We start from the raw sequence: 27,808 nt of genomic DNA on the forward strand, positions 1-27,808 counted from the left end.
GCTAAGCAGGCAAATGTCCAGATCTGATTCAACTTTCTGAAAGGGTCTCCAAGCTGCCCCGTAGTACAGCAAGGCAGGGGAGCAGGAAGAAACCCATTCTGGCCAGAAGAACCCTTCCAGTATAGTAGTTGCCTCCTCCAAGAGCTGGGTTCTGGTTGACTTATGGTCTGTCTCTTCATATAATTTTGTATTTCGCACATCTTCAACAATGAACAAGTTAAAGCTTATTTAAGGAAAGATAATTATTTGTATAAAAAAATGGAGATCTCCCAATTTGCCGTTGCTGTAACTATAGATTTCTAGTAACTTTGAGATTTTCTATTATAGCCCTTTTTCTCTAATAATAGTATTCAAGAGCCTGATAAAACAGAAAATTATTTCATTTTCATATTTGGAAATAAATGACTTTATATGAAATACACTCTGGAAGTTTCTAAAGTCTAATACCTCTTAGCTAAGAAGGTCAGAGTTAGTTGAGAAAATTATCACTTCAAAGCCTTAAACTCCTAATACTGAAAATTTATCAACAGTGAGATATCCCAAGACAATTACTAGCAAGTGAGAGTACAATGGTAGGTGGAAGCTTCTTCTTGAAAGCTGCCCTCAGATTGTGCAGTAGACCAAGACCCTATTAGAAATAATATCATTCAGAATGCAGAAAGGCCCACAGATTTATAAATGAGTGATATATCTGTTGCCTAATTATCTGATGAAAAGTTGAGTTCATTTAAACTTTAAAGAGTAAGCAAAAAATTTGGGGGCAAAATAGAGACTAGCATAATATCTGAAGGTCTGCTCATGAATCCACAGTAAAGGCCACTACGGAAGGATGGGCAGGTTCAAGCCACAGTAAACTAAGAGATCAGCACTCATGAAAGAACCCTCTAGAACTGGAAACAATCAGAACTGTGCTGACATTGTACTGCATGACTCGACGCAACACACACTGCATTTGTTTAAGCTTTGCCAATGCCTTTGTACAACACTACAAAGCATTTTCCTTGTAATGCAATAGTTCAAATACAGGAATATGGTCCATGACACAAATCAGCTCCCAAAAACTATGAGGCAAATTCTGCCTTAGAAAGATGATAGCAGACACAGAGGAGCAGATGCTGGTTTGCTTATCTGCCATTCATGAGCCTTTGCCAGTCCTCTGATTGTTTCTGAGGCAGCCAACAGGGGCACATTGGCACCACAAAAGACACTAGTCTCACAACACTTCTTCCTCCACTTAATTTTCCCCAACAATAAACACTACAGACAGATTAATGTCTGGAGAATGTTAATCATCTTCATTGTAAATCAAATGATTCCTCTGTCTTAAGTCAATTAAAACAAGTTATACTTTCATCTCACCCATGGGAAGCTCAGACTTACTAGGAAACAGCTCAGAACTATGTGACTGCCCACTTGCTGGCCCAAGACTTGCCAACAGCCTTTGAAGTTCCAAACCAACTAGCCCAAACTCCAGTTGTACATTACTGCACTCAAGTTCTCCTTGGTTAAGAGGATAACTAAATAATAAAGTGTCAAGGAACAGAGGCTACAAATCAATGCTCAGCTGCATTGTCAACATCCACATGCTCTGGCCAGCAAAGCTGCCAGCTCAACACATCTGCCCCATTCTTTTGGTGTTATGGCTTAGATATGGGGTGTCCCCCAAAAGTTCATGGGTGAGATAATGTAAGAATTTTCAGAGATGAAATGATTACATTAATGAAGTGGGTCCTAATCAGTGGATTAATCCACTGATATGGATTAACTGGGTTGTAAATATAGGCAGGTCTCCAGTAATTGAAGGAGATAGGTCACTGTCTCTCTTTCTCATTGAAATGTGAGCTCCACAAATTTGGGGAGCATGTCCCAGTATTATCTTTGTCCCTCGTGAGCAGAGCTCTCTTTCTCTCTCTCTGCTTTCTGATTGTTATGTCCAGAGCTTACTTTCTTTTTCCAAGCTCTTCTTTTCATATTCATCTTCAGAGCCCAGAGCTATGGACTCTATCAACTATGTCTGAGACCTCTGAAACTGGGAACCGTAAATAAATTTTTCCTCCTCTATGTTGTTCTTGTCAAGTCTTTTGGTCACAGTGATGAAAAAGCTGACTAAAACACTCAGCCATTCCTCTTGGGCCTCTGAATGTGCTAGAAAGCTCCTGTGATACCAAGTCAATCTCTACCTGTTCAACTGATCTCATCAGGGCTAGCTCTTACATCATCAATTTTTCCCTTCTTGTAGTTAAATCAGAATTTCAAAATGAAAACAATATCAGGTCCTCAACATAAAGTTAAAAACTAAAGATAAGTTTAATGAGCCAAAGAGCAAATTTCTAAGGCCATCCTGCATCTCCATATAGGAAAATTTTTAATAAAACAAATAAATTGTATTCTAAATAAATAAATTTAAGTCTTCAACATTGTCTTTTCCTACTGCTATTCATAAACAGAGGCTAACTGCACTCTCAACAATACACACTACAGACAGATTAATGTCTGGAGAATGTTAAACATCTTCATTGTAAACTATCCTGTAACTACCCTCATGGGTAGTTAGTGATTCTATTGGCTGTGCTGCATCTGCACAGAACTCCTTAATCTAATGGTCTTTACTAAGAAACTTTCAAAAGAAACTTCTTTTCCAAGGAGTCATTTTCAAAGGTTTGCTTAAAGTTAGTATTTTTTTTTTTAGATAACACTATAAAGGCAAAAAAAAAAAAAAACAAACTTAAGGATATATTATAGCTGTGGTTACTATTGCTCTACTTTTGAAAAACTAATTTGCAATTAACAAATATGTTCAAATGAGTTTCATTTAATGCAAACATTGATACTGTTTAACTCATTTTAAATGAATAACTACAAATGGGTAGGAGTTTGTTTTGAAGAAAGTAGATTGTTATTTAAATGTTCTTTACAAGTCCTAAAAATATTAATGAGAGGGATGCATCAGTTCTGTAAAAGTACAGATCTTTCAGACTCAAGAACACTCAACTAAGGCACTCAGTTTTTAATTAAACAGATTTAAGGCACAATGCATGATTTAGCCATAATCAACTGAATTGCATGTTCATTTCCTTTCAGATACATAAAGGAGGAAAGACCCATTCTCAACAATTATTCATTTCTGATAAAGGCCAATTTTAGCAGCAATTAAATGCCTTGCCAAGGGCCAGGCTCAACTATCAAAATCCCACCTTTTCCTTTTGGTAAAGAAGTTGGTTTGCACCACCCTTTTTAAAGAATGGAGCCAGATTTTACCAAATAGAACCTTGCAGCATGGGAGTGGTTTGTGACAGGTCTATTTTCAGGACTTCTGGCTGGCCCCAGCTTTTCTGTTTCTCAGTTGTGCTAGTGGGGTCTCATGGGGTACCAGCATCATATTTTTAGAAAATTAACTCTAAAAAAATTTTTTGCAACTCTGCAGGGGATGGGGGTGGCAAGCTCAAGCATTAAAGGCAGCATTTAAAAAAAAAAAAAAAAAAACAACTCTCAGATACTTGACTCAAATAAATCAAAGATTTTAAAAATAAACCAAAACAAAAATGTACTCAAAGAAGAAGATAGAAAAGGAAAGGTAAACAATGATAAAAGAAGCAACAGCAGGGAAGAGTCAGGGAGTGAGGTTCTGTAAGAAGTGAACTTCAATGGTTCTAACCAAGAAATCACAGGGTGAACTCTACTTAGAAATAAGCAATTGCCTACAAAATACATACTGGTCAGTTTTCATATAGCTTCATAATTAGTCTAAGACAATTAAATCATGAAACTACCAAATACAAATAAATCCCAGTATTTTAAAACCCCACTCTGTTCAGCAGACCCAGACTTCCTCCTGTCACATCCTTTGCCAGTTCTCCCCCCCTTCCCTGGCCCATTTGTCTTTCTTTCCTTCCTTCCTTTCCCTCCCAGTCCCGGTCAGCACCTTCCCCATTCTACTTAATACCCTATCAGTTGGGGTATCCCAGAGGCAAGGCACTAGGTTAGATAATTAAGGATTATCCAATGGTTCCACCTCTACCCAGTTGTCCCTCTAAATGTGCTGCCACATTCTGAAAATCCCTCCATATCCCTGTCCCTGTCAGCTGGACCAGCTTGAATCACATGTAACCCTACTTCTTTCCCACCACTTCCCCACATGCTCATCAATTATGTCAGCAGGGAAGAAGCAAAGCTAGGCTGTGAAAAGACATCTGAGAAAACAAACTCACCAACAACACATGAGAAAGAATTGTTTCAACATGAACTAAAGATCTCCACAATCCCACTATTGACATTTCAAAGAAATTGGGTGAATGCACAGACCTGATCGACAATAGATTAAAAACAATCTGCTCTTTCAGTGATGTCACAAATCATTTACAGGGAGAAATGGAATAAATGCTAAGATTAGTTTGGTGAATCAAATCTTTAAAAAATGAATATGCTATCATTTTTCCCGTATCTTTAATAGTAAAACCTGATTTTTTTAAAAATGTGCCAAAGAGGACATTTTACAGAATTTCTAAAGTCTGAACTTGACAAATTCAAATTGAGCAAATTCCTTATTATGTAACACCCCTGTTCAGCAGCTGCCACCCTAGTGTTTTGCTAAGATAGGCATTATAGAAAATTAATGATAATTTCTAGTTTTTGAAAGACAAAAAGAACCATAGTGACATCTGTACTTATATTTAAAAGCTGCCAGAAAATTCTGAATCCAGGAAATGCTTAAATCCTAAAAAAAAAAAAAAATGCCTTTTCTAATCCCACAATAAGGCCATAACTCCAAATGTATTATGCTCCGTGTCAAAATCTATGTAAAAATATACTATGTTTTGAGACTGCAATTTTTGCTAACTACATCTGCAATTTTCAAAGAATATTCCTGAAGTTACTTTTACCTCCTCATGAAAAATGACTACCTTACACAAAAACAGCCAGTTCTTGGAGAAAGCAATTTTCTGAGCACTGTAATGCTCTGGTGAGCACATAACAGAGGAGGGAGTCAGTGTGAGATGGCGCAGGAGGGGGTCAGCATGAGGCAGGGCACAGGGCCTGGCGGATTCTCATCTCTGACCTCTGAGAGCTCATGAAGCAGCCTCCTCCAGTGGATGCCTCCAGCAAGGCAGCCCCCAAGTCCGCCCAGAAAATACCTCTTAGAGTCCAGGTAACTCTACAGGTAAAAAAGTGACATCCAGCAAGGAAGGAAGCCCAAGAAGGTGTGTTTGTTGTCCCATTTCAAGAGGAAATATTCAGAACTAATATTCAGAATCAAATAACTTTTCTGTGAGAATGACCCAAGCATTAATGTAAGTGTTTCTGTGTTAGCCTCTCATTGTTGTGACAAAAATATGTGACATAAACAACTTAAAGGAGGAAACATTCATTTTGGCTCACAATTTCAGAGGTTTCAGTCCACGGCTGGCTGACTCCAAGGCAGAAACAAGGAAGGGCGTGGCAGAAGAAAGCTGCTCAGCTCATAGGGTGGAAGCAAAAGGGCCAGGGATAAGGTGTAGTTCCCAAGGGCATGCCCCCCAGTGACCAACTTCCTCCAACCATGTCCCACCTGTCTACAGTTCGCACCATCAGTAGTCCATCCAAACTGCTAATCTATCAAATCAATTAATCCCTCCTGTTGAGGTTAAAGCCCTCTCATCCAATCATTTCCTAAATGCTCCACCTTTGCACATTACAGCTTTGGAGACTAGAAATCAACCTTCTACACATGAGACTGTGGAACACTAGCTCCAAACCATACAGTTTCTGAACTCCTCTGCAAAGATCATCTATTTTTTACTCACTACAGCACATCAGCAACTTAAACAAACTCAGAACAGTTTAATATCTTCAATCAAACCAACAGCCTTAAATTGGATCACAATCTTGCTTTTTAAAAAATGGATGACAAAGTCAGAACCCCACACATGAATGTTGAATGATCATTTATCATGTACTAACTGTACTGCTAAATATCCCAAAGTGGGAGAAGGCATGCACAAACCCACCTTTCCTAAACTGTTCCTCTGTATACACACAAGCCTTACCTGCAGAAGAATCAAACCTAAGACTCTCTCAGGTCAGCAATATTCTGGAGGTAACAAGGAACCAGAGCCAGGACACCCTACAAGGGACCTAGAAGAGTCCTAGCAATGAAACAGGATCCAATGACCTGCTAAGCTCTAGGTAGTTTGGGTTTGCCTTTTCTTACTCCGCTTCTTAATCCAGACACAGAGCAATTATATGTCACAAGATCCAAAAAGCTCTTTCTCCTCTGTTGCTTATATCAGTGACTAAGAAAGCAATTTCTCAAATTTCATGGGAGAAAATCCTCTTACTATGCACATTCAATGGTATCTCCCTTCTAAGGAAACAAATTACATGGGATTCTTATGTTAATATAAGATATAAAACACTTTCTGAAAGGTATTATAAACTTATTTTCTACTCTTTCTTGTAAACTTGATATTGTCACCTCCTATGGTGTAAGTAAATGAAAATAAGTCTCTACTGGGAAGGTTAAAAAAAAAAAAAAATCACTGTTTTGCTAAATGCCCAAACAAACCTTTCATGTGGGACCACACGCCAGTCAGGCAAAATACTTCCACCTCTATTCAGAAAGCAAAGAAGTGTGAAGGGGTTTTTCAAAGGGGGAGCTGGAAAACAAATTTTGCATTGTAAAGTTCTCTCCATGTAAGACTCCTAGAAGTTGCAAAAGGCAAACCAACAAGATCTACCAGAAAGAAATGATGTCAGTCAGCATGCACATCTACAATGCGGAGAAGAGAAAGTTAGAGGAAGAAGAGGAGGGAAAGAGAAGGAAGAGAGAAAGAAAAGAAAGATCCGTATTTGACTTCAGAGTGAGACCCTGGCAGGAGTCCCATATAAATCTGTGCTTCATACATCAGTTGAAACCCCTGGCACTCAATAAATTACACTAATAAATTACATCAGAGGAGCTAATAATTACCAAGGTCATCAGGCCAAAGTAGTCAGTTATTATTTTTCTTCTTATTTAAACAAAAGGCATCCCTCTGACTGAACAATTCTAGAGAATGGTAGATCACATATGAAATCTACAGCTTTGCTTTCTGGTCCCAGTTCTTACTTGAAACTTTGATTTAATTTCATTTTCAAAAGCTCAACACATTCCAAGAAACTGCCAGTTCAAAAGGTTAAAAATACAATCTAGAAGTTAACAATGATGCTTCTAAATTGTATGCTCCACAAAAGGAGTAAACAAACATGTTTATTTTGTTGCCACACTATCTAAGGGCATGATCAAAGACACTGTGGACTCAACACCCCCTCAGAGACAGTGAAAAACTCAACTGTGAAGAACATGAGTGAACCAATGACACCCTTGGGTGACAGAAATGCCCTCCACACATTCTGCCCTTACTGAGATCAAATTTATAATAAACATTTAACTTTTACTTTTTAACTTTATTTGTAGAATGAAATGTTTGAAAGGGACCTTCAGAGGATTCTCTTGAGTTCCAGTTTTCTGTTTTTTAAATTTCCAAAGTTATTCAAAGATCCCTAATGTGCAGAAAGGTCAATGAGACAAGCCCCATGTACCAAAGAAAGTCTCAAGTAGACTCCAAATGTTGTATCTGAAAAAGAGAAGCACCAATTTAAAAAATAATAATAATCCTCTACAGAAATTTCTGCTAAATCATCAGTTAACGTGAACCTCAGTAGTCCACAAGCAGGCCATTCCTGTAGCATTTTCTAACTAACTGGATGTCTTTACTACGAAACACTGATGCTATTGACTGTTCAGTTTTCATAGTGAGCAATATATTCAGCATATTATACTCTTGCCTTGTTTTTTTTTTTTTATTCCAGTTATTTTTAGTCCAGGAAAATAAGTGTTTCAGATTTTGAAATATATTCTATCAGAAAAATAAAGGCTGTTTTCAATTTAATAATAGTCATCATATGTAGCTAATACATTTATAACAAAAAGCCAAAAAATGTCAGCTCTTAGAGAAATCTCACTTTAGAGAGATCATCAGCAATAAATTGACTCATTGGCCACCAATATTCCACCAAGTCTCTGGGCAACCACCCCTGAGCATTATTTCTCAGTTTGAGAAAATATCTGCAATTTCTGGGTCATTTTTTATTGAGCATGTGCCCATAATATCCCAGAAAGAAAATCTACAAGGCAAAAATAATCAGCCAGATCCACACTGTAAGACAGTCTCTTATAATCCAATCAAACCAAATGAACAAATTCATTAAGCCACTTTACAAAACCACAGTTCACAAATCATTTGGACTGCAGTTTTCTCCCAAAGATCTGTACACACACTGAGCAGCAGACCATCTCCCTTCTTCTTGCTGGCACGTCATGAGGCAGTGCACGTGCTCACAGAGGCTGGTTTGTGTCTGTGTCTGTTTTATACTTAGAATACAGCTTCAGGGCTGCCGACACCACTAGGAATGAAGACCTTAATTCACAATAATTTATGCTATTATGCTGCTCTCCAATGTATATGTAATTTTTTTTAAAAAATCACATTCTCTTTTTATTTCTTATAAATCCCATGAATAATCTAAATTTTAGACATTTCTTTGTATATTATGTTGCTTATAAGAACTGGAGTGGGAGTGGAGAAAGGAGATGAATATTCATTTGAGAATTCTACAAAGTAGAGGATGGGTAGGAGACTGCACTGGGGAGAAGGGGGACAAAAAAAGGAAAATCAGAAGGAAAGATGCTTTATATTTCCCTGCTACACATAACCCTCTCTAGCAAAAACAAATAGTTTAATGACCAGATCTCTGGTTCCTCATGATAATGAGGGTTTTTTTCTTTTTTGTATATGTTTTTATGGATTTGTTTTTTTAAAAATTTAAGACAGGGAATTAAGGAAAGGTTGTCTGATAAAAACATTTTCTTAGAGTCAAAGAATAAAATCACAAAATTTTTAAGTTTTATATAATAATTTCACATTTTAAAATGTTTAAGATGTTTTTTAAAAGAAAGGGAAAAAAAAGGGAGAAACATAAACTCAAGTTGGCTTTCAGAGTACCCCAGCTGTCTTGCTGCAAATATATAACAAGTGGCACTCAACACAGTATTATGGGGGAGAGGGGGTCAACCAACAGCAAGTGTGTCTGTAAGGATATTAAAAAGGAATACCTGGAAACTGGATGAACAGCAAACATCACATATGCCCTGCAAGCATAGAGTTCTCTTAAGAATCAAAGGAGAGAAGTTGAAATGTAGATGATGCAGAGTGAAAGCACACACAAATAAGCCCAGCCAGCACACAGACCCAAAAGCGGCTGTGATAAATATCAAGAAAAAATAATGGAAAAAATATTTATCTGTGACTTTTGAGTGAAAAGATAAGAAACCACAGCAACTAACTTTTTTTTCAGAGCAACAAATTTTGAATAAAAATAAAGATTTATCACTGTCAAATGTGACTGGGTTTGTTGATTTTTTCTGGAGAGATTTTTAATACTACACAGTAAGGAAGCCCATTTTAAGTCAAAAGCTTAAATTATTGTCAGCTTCCAGTCATATCCTGTATTCACCCGCTTTTAACCCTTGTCTTTCTTAAAAGTTTAAAGAAAGGGGCTGGGACTGTAGCATAGTGGCAGATCACTTGTCTAGCATGTGAGAGGCACTAGGTTCAATCCTTGGCACTACATAAAAATAAACACAAAATAGGGCCATTCTGTCCATCTATAACTACAAAAAGTTTCAAAAAAAAGTTAAAGGGAAAATTTTAAAGTCATTACCACCTCATTTCAGGGTCAGCCAATCATAAATGAACACCCATTATGTTTGTGTGCTGAAAAAATTGATAATCTAGCTTACCTTGGAAGACACAAACAGAATATTTATTAAACAAATACAAATAAACAAAGATACAAAAATACAAAGAAGTTTATTAAACAAATACAAATAAACCAAATACCTATTTTAGAACTAACAATGAATTCTTTTAAAATGGAGCAGGAAGCAAAGGAAAGGGGAAAACACCATCCCAGTAGAATGTTCCTCCTTCAGGAGAACATCTTTTCATCCTTCTCTCCATCCATCCAATGCTAGGTACTACACCAAGTGCTGAGAAGGAGAGCCACTGAGCAAGCCCCAGGCCCTGCCCTGAAGGAGCCCAATAAGGAGGAGACATTTCCAGGGCACAGAATGACACTACAAATCCCTGGTTCTGGATGGAGGAAAACAGAGGAGAACCAGGGCAGCTTGCTGGAGGTGACACCTGAATTACATAACCAGGTGAGCAAAACTCGAAAGAAAGAACTGAACTGCAGGCAGGCAGAGGAAACTATATGTGCAAAAAGCACAGAAGATGCAGAAAAAAGAAGGAATAAAGTTATACAGACACATCACAGAGGTCCAGGGGAAAGCTCCAAGGACAAAAAATAAGTTATTCTGGACAACACATGGAGAGAATTTACTGTCTCAAAAGTGTCCTTTCCTCTCAGCACCTAGGAGACATTTTCAGGAGCCATGCCCTTCACATACAGGCTGCTCTACTTGGGGACCTCAAGCAAGACAGAGATCAGTCTGTTTCTCCTCCTTCCATACATTGTTAGAACAGATAAAGACCTTTAAAATCACAGAGCAAATCCTGATGCCCCTCCAAAAGAGCAGAATTTGTGTTAAATAACCAATTAACACATACCTGCTTTGATCAAGAAAAATATATTTGGCTATTTAATTTTTTTTTTTTTAGTAATCATATTCTCCTAAAAATGAAGGTCAATTAGCTAATACTTTAAAAATAACCACATACACCATGTATAACATGAAGTATATAAAAATATTGACATATATGGATCATAAATGGAGGTAAGTGTAAGAAAACAAAGAAAAGAATATTAGCAACATGGGTGATTTTTTCTTCCCTCTTCCAAATTTTTTTTAATATTCTTTATATATGCTTTCAGCATACAGCTTTTTAAATTAATACCATATTACCTGAATTCAAATGTTCTACCTTTAAAAAAATTCATTTACAAATTTTTCAGTGAAGGAACGCTATATAATTAGTGTTAAGAATTAATGTTAACGTCTAAAAGTTATAAGAATTCATGATATATAACTGAAACTAGTTTAACCTAGAAGAAACTGGGATAAAAAATTTTTACAAACCCAATGGAAGAGGATGTGATTTGTGTTATTATCATGATCCTGTTCAAATGGATAAAAATACCCAATTAGATCAGAGAAAGATTCACTTAGACTGAGTTAAAGGGCTACAGAAAGCTCTTCTCCCAAGGGAGCTGAGCTCTATTGTCCGAATTGGATGTGAGTGGAGGTAACAGGAAAAAGAGGGGCAGGCATCCTCTGACCCTTTCCTGGGCCTCAGGCAAGAAAAGAAAGGGAAATGTAAACAGGCAGAGCCATCAAAAGGGGAGGTGGGGCTCCACAGGGCTGTCAGCTTATACTGCAGCCCACTTCATCCTGGTCCAGTGGGGACTACACCAGCATTTCTAGTTAAAATCACAACTCTTGTACTTAATGCCAGACCTGAAGAATTATACCTTTCTGGTCATTATCAAAAGTTATTACTGCAAAAGGGAGAGAGGGTGGGGAGGGTACATGGGAGCAAAAAAGATGGCAGAATGAGATGGACATCATTACCCTAGGTATAGGTATGACTGCATGTGTGGTATCATTCTATATCATGTAACAACCACTGAAATAAAAAGTTGTGCTGAAATTGTGTATGATTAATCAAAATGCACTCTGCTGTTATATATACCTAATTAAAATAAATAAATAAATTTTCAAAAGTTATCACTGATAACGACATGGCCTCAGAATGCAGTGTGTCCAGTCTCAGAAAGCCCTTTTACAAGCTTAAGATGTATCTCCAGTTTTGAGAAGCAGAATATGCATGAACTTTAGAATTTGAGATCCAGACTCAAATTCCTGAACTTCAAAATCCATTAGTCATGTGCATCCTCACACTAATCTCTCAAAGTCTCAGCCTCCCTGCCTCCATCACCTCCTCCAGGACTGCAATGGAGCACCTAGCCTGTGGCAGCCACACAGGCTTTTAGTATGCCTCTCAAGCCATGACTGCCCCAGGAGGTTCTTTATGCCTGCCTCCTAGCTGCAAACTGTACATGAGCCAGAAAACCCAGTGAGGGAAGGGCCCTCCACTCAGTCCTCCTCACCAAGAGAGAAGCAACTCTCCAGGGCACCTGCACAATGGAAGAGCAGCTTTACAAATAACACAATACAGAGTCTGCATGCTCTGCTCTCCCAAACAGGATTTCCAACTAATAAATCCAAAACATGAGCTCTGACAGTCATGGAGGTGGCATATAAATTATTAAAGTGATGAAGATTTGTGTCTTCTTTTTCATCTGAGGGGGAAAAGTGACTTGCATTGCCTTTTAATATTTAAAATAGTAGTACATGAGCAGACAACTATTATGAGACAATAATTCAATTGAAGGGCATTCTGGTGTGTGTAAACCACTCAAGTTTCACCCTGTGTAGTTTATTACATTATCAGAATCTGCTGATTGAATTACTTCCCTGCAGTGCTTCAGGTCTCTGCTTTTTCCCCATATAACATCTAATATTGATTATCAAGATGCTGTATTTGTCCTCTGGTATTTCACCATCTGATATCTTGGGATGCCTGTTTGCTAAGAATGTTTTTCAGAAACCCTGGGTCATATGCAGCTCCCAACATACGTCACTGAAAAGATTTCACTGCCATCACAGGAAGGTTAAAACTGTAAAACATAAAGCTATGCCAGTTTTCAGAAGGGTCTACATCAACTGAGTTTCATGAAAGCCTTGAAGTTCTCATCTGATGCAAGTTAACACTCAGTGTAAGCAAATAAAAGACAGTTTTCCTGGACTGTTGTTGGCCTGTACTTTTCAGATTAGCTGAATGAGTACCATTACTGGAACAACTTGTACAAAGTACTGTGAGCAAGGAGACAGAAGCTGTGAAGTTCTTTCCCCTTAATCAATACTAACAGGAAGATCAAGAAACAGAAAGAGAAAACTCCATATGTAGTAGCATTAGTCTCCAGGCAGATCCCAGGCTTTACTGGAGAGGGAAAACCCTCACAGCTCTTTCTCCAAGCTATGGGTCAAATTGAAATTCCTAAGTTATCACCACCAACAAAGACAAAGGCAAGACTTCAAGGGCTGTGCCATACTGTGCAATCACAGAGCTGTTCTGTCGGGGAAGAATAACTCAATAAATCATCTTGGAAACTAGGGGAATAAACTTTGAATTCCTCTACATGACCAAGGCAGGTCTTCCTTGAAGTATTAATTCAACTGTAATAACATTCAGAAAAATAAGAAGGCAGATATTATGAGGATTAGTTTTTATTTCCTGGAAATCATATATTTAATAATGTTTAAACATACAATACAAAAACACAATCAAAAAAGCAAACTTTTTTCCCAAAAAGTTAATCTCGGCTGTGAATATAAGAAAAAAACCTTTTTTGTAACCTTGCCAGTAACTTCATTAAAGGTGGGAAGCTTTGTGTCATGTGTTTAATGAGAATACCCAGGATGCAAGTATTTGGCTAAAAAAATGGTAAGTAAAATAGTGCAAAACTGTTCCTGAACCCATACAGTAAAGGCAGGATCTAAGAACCACTGTGTTGGAGTCAGAAAGGCCTAAGTTCAAATCAGAGCTTAGTCATATGGCAGTCCAGGGATCTGGACAGGTTTCTCAGGCACCATGACTCAGTTTCCTCACTTGAAGTGATAAAAGTGATGGCATCCATTTCCCTTATAGTACAGAGAAGTCAACACTCTGCACAGGACCTGGCTGAGAGAAAGCTCTCAAGGAAGGACAGATGCCATCATCATGACCTGTGTGAGCCAGCCCTCTAAGCACCTCCAAAAGGAAGCAGAATCAGGCCACTAAGGAGCAACTCTAACTGGAATTCCCTCATTTCAGTAGGAAAATAAATTAAAAAGCTCAGATCCTAATACTTCCTCTCTAATGACGATTTTAAACTCAGGAAGCTTCACTTCAATTCAAAAGGAGTGGCACACCACAAGATAAGGCAGAGGTTGAGCAGAGTACACGGCCACGGCAAGCAAATGGCAAAAACGAGAAATCTTCTCCGTTATATCATCAGAGGACTGGTCTGGGGGTGAGACAGCAGGCCCACATGTCCCACACTACTGCTATAACAGCTCAGCAATAGAGACCGAAGGCAGTGGAGACCTGCAACAGAGGAAAGAACCTGCCCTAGACCAAAATGATGGTCTGCACAAAGAGCACAAGAATTTGCTGACACCCTGATCCTACTCCAACCTAACTTTCCAACTTCATCTCCTTCCCAATTTCAACCTCCAGCAAAATTCCTCATGTTCCAAAAGCCCTTGGCCTTCATAACTCTGTTTTATAAAAATCCAGGTCACCCTTCAAAATTCTGCTCAAAGCCTGCTGCCCTGGGAAATCCTTTCCAATCTCCCAGCAATATACATGCCTCCCACCTTCCCCTGGTAGAAGGAATCAGCTTCAGAGTCACACAGACTACCTTTCAACCAGGCTCTGCCACCCACAAGTGGAATGAACTTGGACAAGTCACTAAGCTTGAGCCTCACTGCCCACATAACAAAAAACAGTTCCTGGAACAACAACATAAAACACCTAACACAACCTGGCACACCGTGCTCCCAGAATACTGGCTCCCTCCAACCATCCTTCCTCTGTTCCAGCCACAATTTATTGTTCCACATTTCCTCATATAACATGTGAGTTCTGGCACCCCTGGTCCCCTAATCATCATTATGAAGCAGCAACAGCATCACCTAGCACAAACCGAGTGGCTCATGTTTGGTGAACATGTTTAGACTGCTCAATTTCTGGATGTATAGTGGATTTCATTTTTAATTAGACATACCCATTCACAACAGACAAAATTTTATATATAGTCCCAAAAGTCTTACCATAGTTGTTTTAAAATCTAAAAGATTATAAAAGCTTCAAACTTTCAAAATATGTGATTTGGAAGTTTAATTTATCATTTTTAAAATTTTTTATTTTTAATTTTTAGTTGTATATGGACTTGGTGCCTTTATTTGTTTTCATGTGGTGCCAAGACGGAACTCAGTGCCTCACATTTGTGAGGCAATTGCCCTACCACTGAGTTACAACTCCATCCCTGGAAGTTTAACACATAGTTGATCGATTTTAAAGGCAAAGTCTGGATTTTGCATTTCTCACTCTCTCTGATTAAAAATGAAAAATTCCCCCATTGGAAAGGTTTAGAAGTTATATTTGTCTCATCAGCTAACTACAAGAGGAGTCCCTTTTCTTTCTATGGTGACATGTCCAGTTTGGAAGGAGGTGGTGGCTCCCAAGCCTGCAGGTCCTTCCACCCATGGTGCTGTGCAGATGGCTGGCAGCAGCAATGCTAGGACACCTGGCCTCTTCTGTGAACAGAGTATACTGGCCCACCCAAAACTGGGAGCACCAGAGCAACCTTCTGCCTTTGCTTATTTCTTAACTGACACAAAACTGTTCTCCATTTCAAGCATGAGACGTGTGAAGTACTTCAGGATCTATCCTACATTCTTACTGCCTACAGTCACAGACAGGTACAACCAATATAAATGAGCTTTTCATCCTGTCATTTAACCACCTGACTGCAGTATTAAAACAGTCTTTGGTCTACTTGGCACCCTATACCTGCAGAATGCTGATATAGATTACTTCCCCTACTCAAATCTCTGCTAGTTCTATTATTTTATGTCAGGTGACCTTTAATAGCCTGAAAATCTGTGTCATGCACTTAGCTGTCCTGGGTGAAAGCTGCTTATGTGGGAGTCTCCCAGAATCATGGTTCTCGGCTCTGCTGGGCTATTCAACTGCTCAGTGAATTGTGGGAGACTGTACTGATTATGGAGGGGGAATGCACGGAAACCTGCAGGTGACTTGCATGTGATAAAAATCACTCCACAAATGCTTATGACAGCCAAGACTTTCAAACCACACAGTACATATTTGGAATAACTCACCCAAAAGGCTAAAAATGTGCATATTAAAGTAATTAATAATCTGAAAGAAGCAAAAAAAATTCAATAAGAAATGAGTGAATTTATTTCATGTTAGAGTTGTCAAATCTGACCACAGGAACATTTGCATACATAGTATTCTGGTGTTTTGTCTACTACAACATAACAAATCTCCTGTAAACAAGTGTTTTAAAACAACTGCTGCTTATCTGCTCATGATGCTTTCATTTGGGTAGAGGGTGGTGGAAAGAGCTCATCTTTGTTCTGTATGATATGGATTCGAAGCTTGATGGACCAAAGGACCCATGATGGTTTCAATCACAGGTCTGCTGCCTCAGCTGAGATGGCTGGAATGGCTGTGGGATGGAAGAACTTCTCCTCCCCTTTTATAATCTCTCATCTGCCAGAGCAACTACCTTCAGCAAGATAGTCAGACTTTTGTGATAAGTCAGCTGCCCACTAATAGAACATTTTGGTCTGAACTATAACCCCTTAAAATTCTTATGAAGTATTAACTCTCAGAAAACCAAAGTTAAAATGAGGTAACATGGGAAGGTCCTAATCCAGTATGACTAGTGTTATAAGAGGCACCAGATACTCGTGCACAGTGAAAAGGCCATGTAAGGACACAGTGAGAAAGTGGTTGTCTGTGAGCCAAGGGCAGAGGTCTTAGGTGCCTGCTGACACCTTAATCTTGAAATGCACTCTCCAGAACTGTGAGAAAATTAGTTTCTGTTGTTGAAGCCCCCAGCAAGTGGTATTTTATTATGGATATGGAAGGCAAAGACAGGCTATAACATCCCTTAAGGCAACACCCAGAAGCCACACAGCATCACTTGTGCCAAGTGGAGGGATCAATGCAATTGCAGAACCAGACCTGTTTCAAAGAGAGGATTCTTCTGATGGGAGGTCTGGAACGCATACACAGGGATAGGAGGAACTCTCACTGGCTGGAAAAAACATGAGATGAAGTAAAAAACCTGAATTGCCTATATGATCTCCAACCATCTACAACACCAAATAGAAAAATTGGGTAATCTCCACCTTAGTAACTCAGCCTTTATTACAATTCTTTCACAGATGGCTTGAAGGGTCAAACAACTGAATGCTTACCAAGTGAAAATAGTTTGAATGTGTGAAAAACTATCTTGAGAAGTATAAGGATCTAGTCTGCATAATTTTCTGGGATCTGGTGTGAAAACATATATTCCTTTGTGTCTATGGTCCTTGTGCAGAAATGACCTTTACTCAAAGTAATCAATCAAGTGCCTCAGGAAAATTTAATTGCACACCTATCACAAGTTCTCATTACAATGAGAGGGTTCTACAAATGAGGAGCAGGAAGCGGGAGAAGCAGGTACAAATGAGGAGGGAGGAAGAGCTGCCCAGGCTCCTCAGAAGCACTTGGCAATAGTAAACCCCCGTTTCCTACCAATAGTCTAAAAAATAAACATACAACCGCCTGCTGTGGTTGGATTCTGTTAAACTGGTACTAATTAGAATGGAAGTACAAAGCTTGAAATAATGATTTCTTATCCTAAAAACAGATTCTGAATGAGCAGAAAAGCAGAGTTAAGTGTTTGAGAGTGAGAAGCATTATGTGGATGGCTGCAAAGAAAACCTCAATCGAGACTTAAACCCAATGCTGAAAATACCCCTGATGCATATTTATTAGGTTTGTCATCTAAGAGTCTTGTATGCCACAGTATCTCCAGCCATCATTAACAGGCATTAATGGCCACAGCCTTTCAGTGCCACCATGGCACTGCAATGCAGTTCACAGCAGCTGGTGGAATTATAACAGATGGCCCACTTCCCTTCAAGGCAGAACTTTCTGCAGGTGACAAAATGACTGTTAGGTAACTCATGAAAAGAAAAACAAACAGAAGTTGAAATTGGAATAGATGATGTCAGTAAAGTAGCTTAGTATCTTGGGGAATCTTTAACGTGAGCCCTATAGGCTGGCAGGATTGTTCATAGAACCGCAACTGTACTACAGAAGCAGTGTTCCTTCCAAATTAAGAAACATCTATTAAACCCTGGTGTCACCTGTGTCAAGCAGGGTGCTGGGGCGTGTCCCTAAAAATCCATTTCCTCAAGACATCCATGAATGCTCACTGTGTGCCAGAAAGGTGTGCCCACAATCCACAGAGGGTGGAGTCAGGCAGGCATCCCTGACCCCAAGGGCAAACTCCAAGGGAAAACAGTTTCAATGAACTCTGGTGGAATGTAACTATCACTCTGGGCTGGTGGCAGGTGGCACTATGCACTGAACCATGTCTATGTGGAGGAACACTAAGTATCTGTCCTTAGATCTGTTTGTTCTTCTATATTCCCTTTGTAAACTGTTTATGCATTTTGCTTCTTAACTAATGGAATATTCAGTATCTTTTGGCTGTAAGAGCAGAACCCCCTCTAAGTGGCTGAACCAAAAAAAAAAAAAAAATGTAAATGAACACTGAAAAAGACAGAGACTCCCAAAAGACACAGGATTATTTCCTTGGGAAAACTTTTCCTGATTATTCTATTTAAAAGCACCGCAACCTTATCAATACCACTTTACCCTGCTAGTCCCCTCAGCCCTTCCCATCAGCTTTCCTTCTCCCTATCTTGCTGTATTTTTTTCACAGCACTCTCTGAAATTCCACTTTCTATCTACCTGCTGGCTTGCCATCTCTCCCAATAAAGGTGAGATAAATGAAGGCAGGCAGGAAAGGTGCCTGTAACCCAGCATCAGGATCAGAGAACAGGACTGATACCCAGCCAGCACTTTCTGGTAAACCACACAAAACATGGGACAAGAGAGGCAACTCAGTCTCAAGAGGGACAGGCAGTAGGACCTGGAAGCCAGATAGCCGCCTCTGGCTCACACTCCATTCTTTGCCTTGGTAGGCTCCAGCCCCAGTTCCTCCCTCCATCTCCACTGTGTCCTCTTGGTTGAAGGCTTTGCCTGCACCCCTCACTTCTGAAAACCTTATGATAGTCTCCCACACCCTTAGAATGAAGTTCAAAACCCTTCCAATAGTTTTTAAGCCCCTCCTCACCTACCTCCATCTCATCTTTCCCATTATTTTATTCAACAACTCTTTTCTAACATTCAGGGCTCCTCCCTGCTTTTTAAAGGAGCTACACGCAGCAGCTTGCCCATAGGTCTTAGCATACTCTTTCTAGAGCTCTCTTGCCCATGAAACTGCATGTGGGCCACCCCCTTTGCATTCAGGCAGAGGTTATGTGAGCCTACTGATATACCAGGATCACAGCCTTTCGCTCTCCCCAACTAGGCTGTAAATTCCACAGTGGCTGTAACCATGCCTGTCTGTGTATCCCTTAGTGCCAAACCTGACAAACATTTATTTATACTGAATATTTGGGTAATACATACACACTATACATCAGCAGTTGCTCACTTAAAGGTTATGACAAGAACATCTAGCAATTCACCAGAGCAGTGAATCCGTCTGCCTTGTCCCAGCTGTATTCCCCGAACCTAGAAGACACCCAGTGAATATATGTTGAATGAATAAATTTCTGGCTTGCCTACTGTGACTCACCCCTTCTCTCCCACTTGAGAAAACATCAGAATGCATACAGGTAAAAATGCCATTACTAAAACATCCCTGAATCATTTGAAAGATCCATACTTTATTACATATCATAAATTACTAGCTACCTACCTCAAGACTGATCATGAGGTGGCTGAGACGTGGTTGAGAACAGCTGGTTTAGACAATGCTAAGAAATATGAAGCACTTTCTGCTCTTATTATTTTATTTTCCAGAAGATGGTGACAATAAGCTCAGTAAGAACTAATAACTGAATCATTCAAACCTTCACTTTTATTTTTGTAAAGCAGATTACTGCACACTCCAGGAGAAACCTTTAATTAACTCAAAGATGTTAGAAATTCCTTCTCACAGTTATTTTTCTCCCATACCAATGAGGTCCACCAGTTGCTGTTGTCTCCATTCAAAAGCCAACTACAGCCTCACATGCTCTTTTCAGGGAGGCCACACTGCCACCCCTGCACAGCAGTCACAGAACCATGGCTCCAGGTCCAAAACATCAGTATCCCCCCAATACAGCAATTACTATGTTTTATTCTGTTATGGTCTTCTGTGTCTGCATTTTATCTTTCAGGTAAAATGTCTGGTCAAGTTGTTAGAACTTGAATCAAGCTGCTTTTATTTGTTTATAAAAAGCATCCCCAAATGATCACATGATGAAATATGACCCAAAGTGAAAAGTCCTAATAAAAATTCCAGCCTTGTTGTGTTAAAGAAACAAATTAATCTGAGAAAGTCAGACCAGAAGCCACAAAGTCACACAGAGAGCAACATATTCCAAACAAGGCTAAAGTTAGTAAAGAAAAATATAGCAACCTAAAGTCAGTAACATCATAACCCTTAATAGCCTACAGAATGAGACACTATGTCCACACAAACAGATCTGAACTCTTCAGATCACCCCCACATGCTAAGTGACAACAAAGATTCTGTTTTATTAAAAAAAAAAAAAACAGTTCAAAGGCTTTTAAGTCTATAAAAGATACTCGTGTTTGAAGTCTATGTGCCCAAATTAGAGTGGAGGACCAGAAAATAAGAAGTGTCAGGATACATTTTAAGGTTCCTTATTATGACCAAAGGGAGGCAGAATCAAGGCGAAGTCCCTATGGAACAACAGAAACAAATATAAAAATTGGGGACCACCTTTTAAAAAGAAATACACATAACTTCTTCAAGCAATAGTCCTTTTTGTTTTATTTAACAGGCAACTGCACTATCCAAAGGAAACAAGGAAGGTAGTTCCCCTCTTTAGTAGTGCTTAATATTTCCATTAAGATACTTAACTTCATTTTTTCAGTAATATTTATAAACTTCATTTGTAAAGGATCTTAAGCTCTTTTGTGCCAAGGATCTCTTTGGTAGTCTGATGAAGCCTATTCAACTCTGCTCAGACAAATGGGTTTTTTCAATGTATAAAATAGAATACCAAAGAAATCAGTTATACTGAGTTATTCAAGTAGTTTTAAATTGTAAAAAATCATACATGTACTTCTATGTTGAGGCATTAAATGACAAGTCTAGCAGTAGACCTTTTTGTCTCATATGCTGATAATAAAGCAAACTGCTACATACATCTGAATACAATGTCTGAATTAATGAATACAGTGAAAATAAAGATGTGTTTTTCTCCTATTCACATGTGTAGATTCCCTGAATTCCATCTGTGGACCCTCAGTTAGGAACCCTTGGTTGAGATATATTTTGTGAAGCATCTAATGAAAATGTATTACAAAATGTATTATCCATTCAACTGTGAGGTGAGGGGAACCAAGCATTATTTTTCCAAAAACCATGATGGGCCATTAGTCAGCAAGAGAGCTGCATGCTTCAAATTGAATCCAAAAAGGGTACTTTGAGGGGCTGACAGCACTGGGAAACAGTATATACAGTGACCCAGCTCAGCCAGTAAGAAGTAGGAACTCAAAAAAAATCTCCTTCTTTCTAAATCCCCAGTTTGTGAATAATAAGAGGGCTGAATATATACCAACACCTCTTAGGCCCATTCCAGTCCTAAATTCTACCATTAGATTATCTCCTCCTTATGCTTGAATTTCAATCTATTTAGCTTGACTTCAAACCATCTTTGCCTTTCTTAAATTTGAGACAGCAAGTTTTACCCAATTTGAATGTTCTCATGCATAACCTACCACCAAGAAATCAAGTATATGTGTAATATTACTTTTTTAAGCCTATTTTATATATGTCTACTTCATAAAAAACAAACACAGCATTAGCCTTTCTGCTACAGATGCAGGATGTGTGCCTATTCGAATTCTAGTACCATCACTTTAATACATAAAATCAACAAATGTCAAGCAACTTGGACAATGTAACTTAACTATACATTTTCTACATTTGAGCCAATGACAAAATTCCAGAGTACAGACCAAGGGTTTTTGATGAAAACCTAATCCAATCATATTTTGTTATTGCTAAAAAAAACAGAGAGGAAGTAAGTCAAAATCACAAAGCCACTTGACAAGAATGTAGGACTTGAATCAGGTTCCCTAATTGTGAATGTGTGCTGTTCCCACCCAACTCAACTGCCTCTCAAATCCTAAGCCACTTCCCAAACCTTAAAATGTTAGTCAATTTTAAAATTAAGAGCAAGAAAGACCCAATGAGTAGACATTTTCCTGCACATTCAATTAATTAGTGGGCACAACAAAAAAAAAAGTGTGGCTGTGATACATTAACTGGTTGGAATTATGAAAAAATTTAAATTTTACTAATCTGTCAAAAAGTTAGAACCCCAATAAAATCCTAACTACATAGGGTTGATTAATATTGTAACACATGAAAAGATGCAGAATATTGTATAAAGATACAGATATCTATCAACCTTTCAGCCTGACCTCTAGAATTTCCTGGTAAGATTTTACTATGAAATTCAGAAGACAGCATAGAGGGACAGTCACAACAACTTTCAGAAAATGCAAACAAAAAACAATATACTGTATAAGCAAAGAATTCCATCAATATAAAACACCGAGCATTTTTTAACCTCAAAAATAACAAGTAAGAAAATCTAATAGACCATATATATATATATATATATATATATATATACATATATATATATATATCCTAGAAGATCAGACATGCAATGGTGATAGTGATTGTTCTTTGAATGTTATTGTTGTTTTAAAAGGGAAGACACTGTCTCAAGTCCTGAGATTAGGATATAATTCAATAAGGGCCTCTTTAAAATACCCACTTATTCACTATTTTACCTGTTCTGTAAAGTTTAATATTGCTAGAGTCAGAAACCTACTCTCAAAAAAAGTCAATTCAAGTTATATAAAAACCAACTAGCATCTTTTACTCACACTTTACTTTCTCAGACTTTCCCTGACTTAGCTTAAGAAAGCAAAACCCAGCAGTCACTCTTTAATCAATTTTCTGTTGAGAATTTGGCAACACCTGAAGTTGTCATTTATTAATTTATTCACTTTTTTTTTTTCCTGTTTATGCCTGTCACTCCACAGTAAACTGAAAGTTCCTGGTTCACTGCTGGATCCTCAATGCCTAAACAGAGCTGGCACAAATAGGTGCACAAATAACTTCTGCCTGTCTGACCCCAACTGTCAGGTAAGCAGCAGCAATGTCAGACTTAATGTCTCCTGGAAAGCATTAGTAAAAGGCAGTTCATATGCAACTGCAATGGATTTACATAGCCTACTTTGGAATAAGCCTATGACACCAGGACAATCCAGAATATAAATCCTTTTGCTGGCTTTGGAATGCCCTTCACTTCCAACTATGAACACAAAATCTCCTCCAGGCCCACTCACTGCTGTTCTGAAACATCTCAACAATGATTGCCTCAAAAGGAAATAATGAAATAAAGTTCTGGCATAAGTTAATCTACCATGTCAAGTTCACAGTGTTAAACATACTTTGAAGCCAGCCACACAAACAAATCCAAACTTCACAAAATTAGGTTGGGTTGAAGTTACATAAGACAGACCAAACTGTGGCTTTTTCTCTGTCACTCCTCCTTCTGTCTAGAGAACCCTGATATCTGTCTTTTTAAGTACAATTACTATGCAGGTGTGAAAAACGCTTAGCTGCAGACAGTTTCAAGACAAGTAATGGGATTTCCAGCACTATCCCATTTACTACTCTAGCAACAAAGTAAGGAAGAGTAGGCAGCTGTGTCTGGGAGCTTCTCTTTAAAATTATCTCTAAGTTGGCATTTACTTCAAGTTATCAAGTCACGTTTCTCCAAGTCCCATAAGTCTTTCCATAGCTAGGACTCCTCACATGTGTGCTAAACCCACCTATCAGCACTCACGGTGCACTGAATACAAGTCTTTCAACAGAGGAAGACAAAAGCGCGGGTTCCCAGGAGCAGCACATCCAAAGGGAAAAATAATCCTTTCTCCTCCAACATTAAAGCCAAGCTGCTCCTTCTCCCGAGTTTCCTACACTTTTCTCCTCCCCCTTCCACTCCCCTTTCACTGCCCACTTTATCCTGCTTTAATCCCGCGAAGCCTCTCTCTTGGTTTATTAAGGGTAAACAATAGAAATGTCACAAGGAAAATCAGGAAGTAGATGAAGTCTCTAATTGCTGCCGTTTAACGATTGTAGATAATTACTATCTTCAAAATGTGGTTTTCACCGGTGGAGAGGGAGCAGAGGCGGCTGGCTCGCTCCCTGCCGCTGCCCAGCCGCCAGGAGGGCATCCACGAGGCCGAGGCCCCGGGCCGAGGGCTGGAGGAGTGCGGTCCCGCGCCCGGTGTCCAGGCCCCTCATGGCAGCGTCCCTGCTCGTCCCCTCCCTGCTCTGAGAAGCCAGGGCTAGCCTGCCAGCCTGGGTCACAGACAGTTCACCACCCGCGGCGGTCACCATAACAATATGCAAAACGTAGCCCCACTGTCCGCTGCGGCGCGAGCCCACAGCCCGCACTCGGGGTTCCGAAGACGGGTGCTCGGGGCCCACAGTCCTCGGGAGACTAAGAACCCCCAGGGGCCGCGGCGGCTGGCTCCCCAGCTTCGGGAAGCGACTCCACGAGGTGCCCGAGCTCCTGCTCACCCTCCCCGGCCCCCGAGAGGGCAGCCACAGCGCGAGAAGTCAAGCCCCGGCCCCCGCGGAACCGCCGAGGACTGGGTCCCGGAGCGCCACGCAGTGCCCCGCGGGGTCGCCCGAGTCGCTTCCGCGCGCGCCGCACATCCTGGCGCCCGCCGCAGCGTCCCGCGCGCGCGGACCGGAGCATCCCGGCCTCTGGCGAGCCGCTCCCGCCGCCTCAGCGGTCCCCAGAGAGCGCCCGAGCCACCCCGCGGCCCCACTCGGGGACGCTCGCCGCCCGCCCTCTGCCCGGACTCACCCCAGTACCACCAGCTCCCCGTATTTCACCGGCTCCTTATTGGGGGCGCTGGGCTCCTCCTGGCCCGGGGAAAACATGGAGCCCCTCTCGGCCGCCGCCGCCGCCGCCTCCGCCGCGATCCCCGCCGAGTCCGCGCCGCCGCTACAATCCCATCCCGAGAAGGGGGTGAGCGCGCCGGGGAAGGGCACCGCGGCGAAGGGGGCGCGGGGCGGCCAGTCCCGCGGCTGCTCCGTCGTGGCTGCGCGTTTGCCCGCCTGGCTCCCCGGAGCTCCGCGCGCCGCAGCCGCCCCGAACCAGACCCGGCAACAAATGGGACCGGGCAGCAGGGGGACCTGCCCGTGCCGAGCGCCTAGCGTCGCCGCCACTGCAGCCGCCGCCGCCGAAGCCCCGCGGGAGGGAGGGAGCGAGCGCGAGAGGCGGGGTGGGCGGGGGCCAGAGCGCGGAGCCGCCCCGCCGGCGCGGGCAGGTGGGGGGGGCCCCGCCCTCGCGAGCGCCACCCCCCCCCGCCCTCCGACCCCGCCCCCAGCGCGTGGGGCCGCCCGCGCCCCCTCCCCGCCCCCACGGGCGGCCCGGGACTGGCCCCGTGTTATGTAAACATAGAGTAAAAGGGAAGGGGAGTTCTTAAAGGAGCAGCTCTGTTTTTCTCCTTACTTCCTTCTCTAAAGTTAGAAAGCGGGGTCCTCAGCCCTCGCCACTGGGGACTTCAGCGGCTGAGGGCTGCGGCAAAGATGCGGGAACCGTGTAGTCACGATTCCCAAGCCTAGCGGACGTTTTCCCAGGATTAGAAGGAAATAAAGAACTTCCTTGCTGTGTCAGAGCACTAGCTTTCTGCGTGTCACTGCGACCCGGCTTACTTCTGGAAGTGTCGCACACACGCACCTCGTTTCCAAAGAAGTTTTTTTTTTTTTTTAATCCATTTTGTATGCAAAATTCCTACGATTCCCTAAGGAATTTAGGAGGAAATTACCTAGGTGGATTTTTTTTTTTGGTGACTATAAATATTCCTTTTTATTATGGTTTAGTCAATGCACTGTTTGCTTTTTATATTTTTAAATAGTTACTACTATGGCATTAAAATATTGTAGGCTATAACAGTTTTACTGACTGCTGTTTTTCATCATACGGAATTTTATTAAATATTTTAACATTTATTAAACACTCATAACATGCTAGAAACTCTATAGACTATTGTCAGTCGCTGCCTCTAGAAAACTGTTAAATATTTAAAGAAATAAATAGTGCAGAAGCTACCCTGTGTGTAAACAGCGACTGATTGGCTATGACCTAGAGAAGAAATAATTGCATCTGTAACCTTCCATTCTGCTGTTCAACACCCTTCCTGTAACATTCTCTGACAGGTTATTACTGTAGTAACAATGAAGCTTTTGATTGTTTTATTTCAGTTAGTAACTGATTTTTTTAAATTGAGGCTTTAGGAATAAATCATTCCAAAGTGACACAAGCTGCACCATCAATGAGGCAAAAATAAATTTTATTTAAACAGTTAACTTATCTCCACTAATTACTGGAATCCTGTACCTAAACTGAATATGGCTATCCTGCATATTTTACATACTTTTTATATTTTTATGTTATAAAGAGTTTGTTATGATTTTAACAAACCATCATTCACTGAAGGGTTGAGTTCTTTCTCCTCACATCAGTGTTGGTGTGATTTCTACCTAAATTTCTGCTTGATTTCTTCTTGTTTTCATCTATCCTATGCTCCAACTTACCATGTAGATGTATAACTGTCAAAGATCTGTCAGAATCGTGCTGCAGTTTTGCAGTCCCCATCACTACAATACCTGGAGCTGTCATCCTAACTACTAGAGGTCTATTCTAGTGCATCTACTGATCTCTAGGCTACAATTACCTCCTTCTCTCTTGGCATGCTGTGCTTTTGTGCATTGCATTACACTGTTCTGGCTCCATTTCTTCCTTGCTGTGCTCTGCATCTGCTGTTAGGAAGATGGAAACAAATATTTATTAACCTCCTACTAAGTTCCAAATACTAAACTGTGAGCATCCCACCGTCTGTCCCGATCTTCCTCGAAAGCCCTGTCCATTCTAACTACCTGCATAGGGCACCCATGACTTCCAGAGGGGCATTTTTCTTATCCCCCAGAGAGTCTTTGAGCATTTTTATAGTGCTTCATCAGGTTTGTCTTTATCAGAGTTACTTACAGGTAGTGTTGCTTTGAATGAATTTTTCTCTCAATGGAAGCTTTTTATCAGAGGCAGCTCAGAGCTTATGAGTAGATCTGTTCTGTCAAGTCTCTCTTTACGCTGAAAGCTTCCTACTGGTAAGAGCAAGCCTATTGATCAGGGTTTAGGAATACATACAGACTCCATGCATGAAAATCCAAATGAGATAATGAACTGAGTGAAGACTGTGGTATACTGGTGGTCTGTGACAATGACAGATTACCCTTGATAGATTTAATCTTGTTTAAAAATCCCAAATCCTGATTATGCCAAAATTTCTCAATTTTGAACTTCCAGCAACACATTTAAGCTTCCCCCACCAACCATAGTACACACACCTTTAAATATCTCATAGGCCCACCAGTAAACCATGTCAAGTTTCTAAGTTGTACCCAAAATCTCCAAATTGACTTTCACTGATTTCAAGGAAACATATGAGTAAAAGTAAAAGAACACTTCTCAAGTGGCATCAAATAGGAGGACTGGGGCCATGGCAGTAAACTTGATGTTCTCAGAGTTGATGGCTTATGTCCCTAAAGAAGCCAGCTTGCACTTCTCTTGGCCCATCCCTTATTCATTATCTGCTCACAACCCAAACCAATTGAAACATGACCCCCACCATCCCAGCTAATATTAGGAATCTGATTGTAGCATGAATTTATCCTCTCTTGAATGTAATTGTTTTAGTTAGTAGCTCCAGGCTGGTGGGACAATCTGGATGTGCCA

The 27,808-nt window shown here is 40.4% G+C and overlaps 1 protein-coding gene across 1 annotated transcript in view; it reads right to left on the reverse strand.

The window, feature by feature from the left end:
• Peli2 (pellino E3 ubiquitin protein ligase family member 2) overlaps positions 1-25,153 on the reverse strand; it is a 172,418-nt gene extending 147,265 nt beyond the window's left edge. Inside the window, exon 1 of the mRNA XM_026384145.2 lies at positions 24,875-25,153. Within this exon, the coding sequence (XP_026239930.1) occupies positions 24,875-24,951 (77 nt within the window). The 5' untranslated portion in view covers positions 24,952-25,153. The remainder of the gene's footprint in view (positions 1-24,874) is intronic.
• Between the last annotated feature and the right edge of the window lie 2,655 nt (positions 25,154-27,808).

The sequence above is a fragment of the Urocitellus parryii genome, chromosome 6, assembly GCF_045843805.1.
Source record: "Urocitellus parryii isolate mUroPar1 chromosome 6, mUroPar1.hap1, whole genome shotgun sequence".
In the NCBI taxonomy this organism is placed as follows: domain Eukaryota; kingdom Metazoa; phylum Chordata; class Mammalia; order Rodentia; family Sciuridae; genus Urocitellus; species Urocitellus parryii.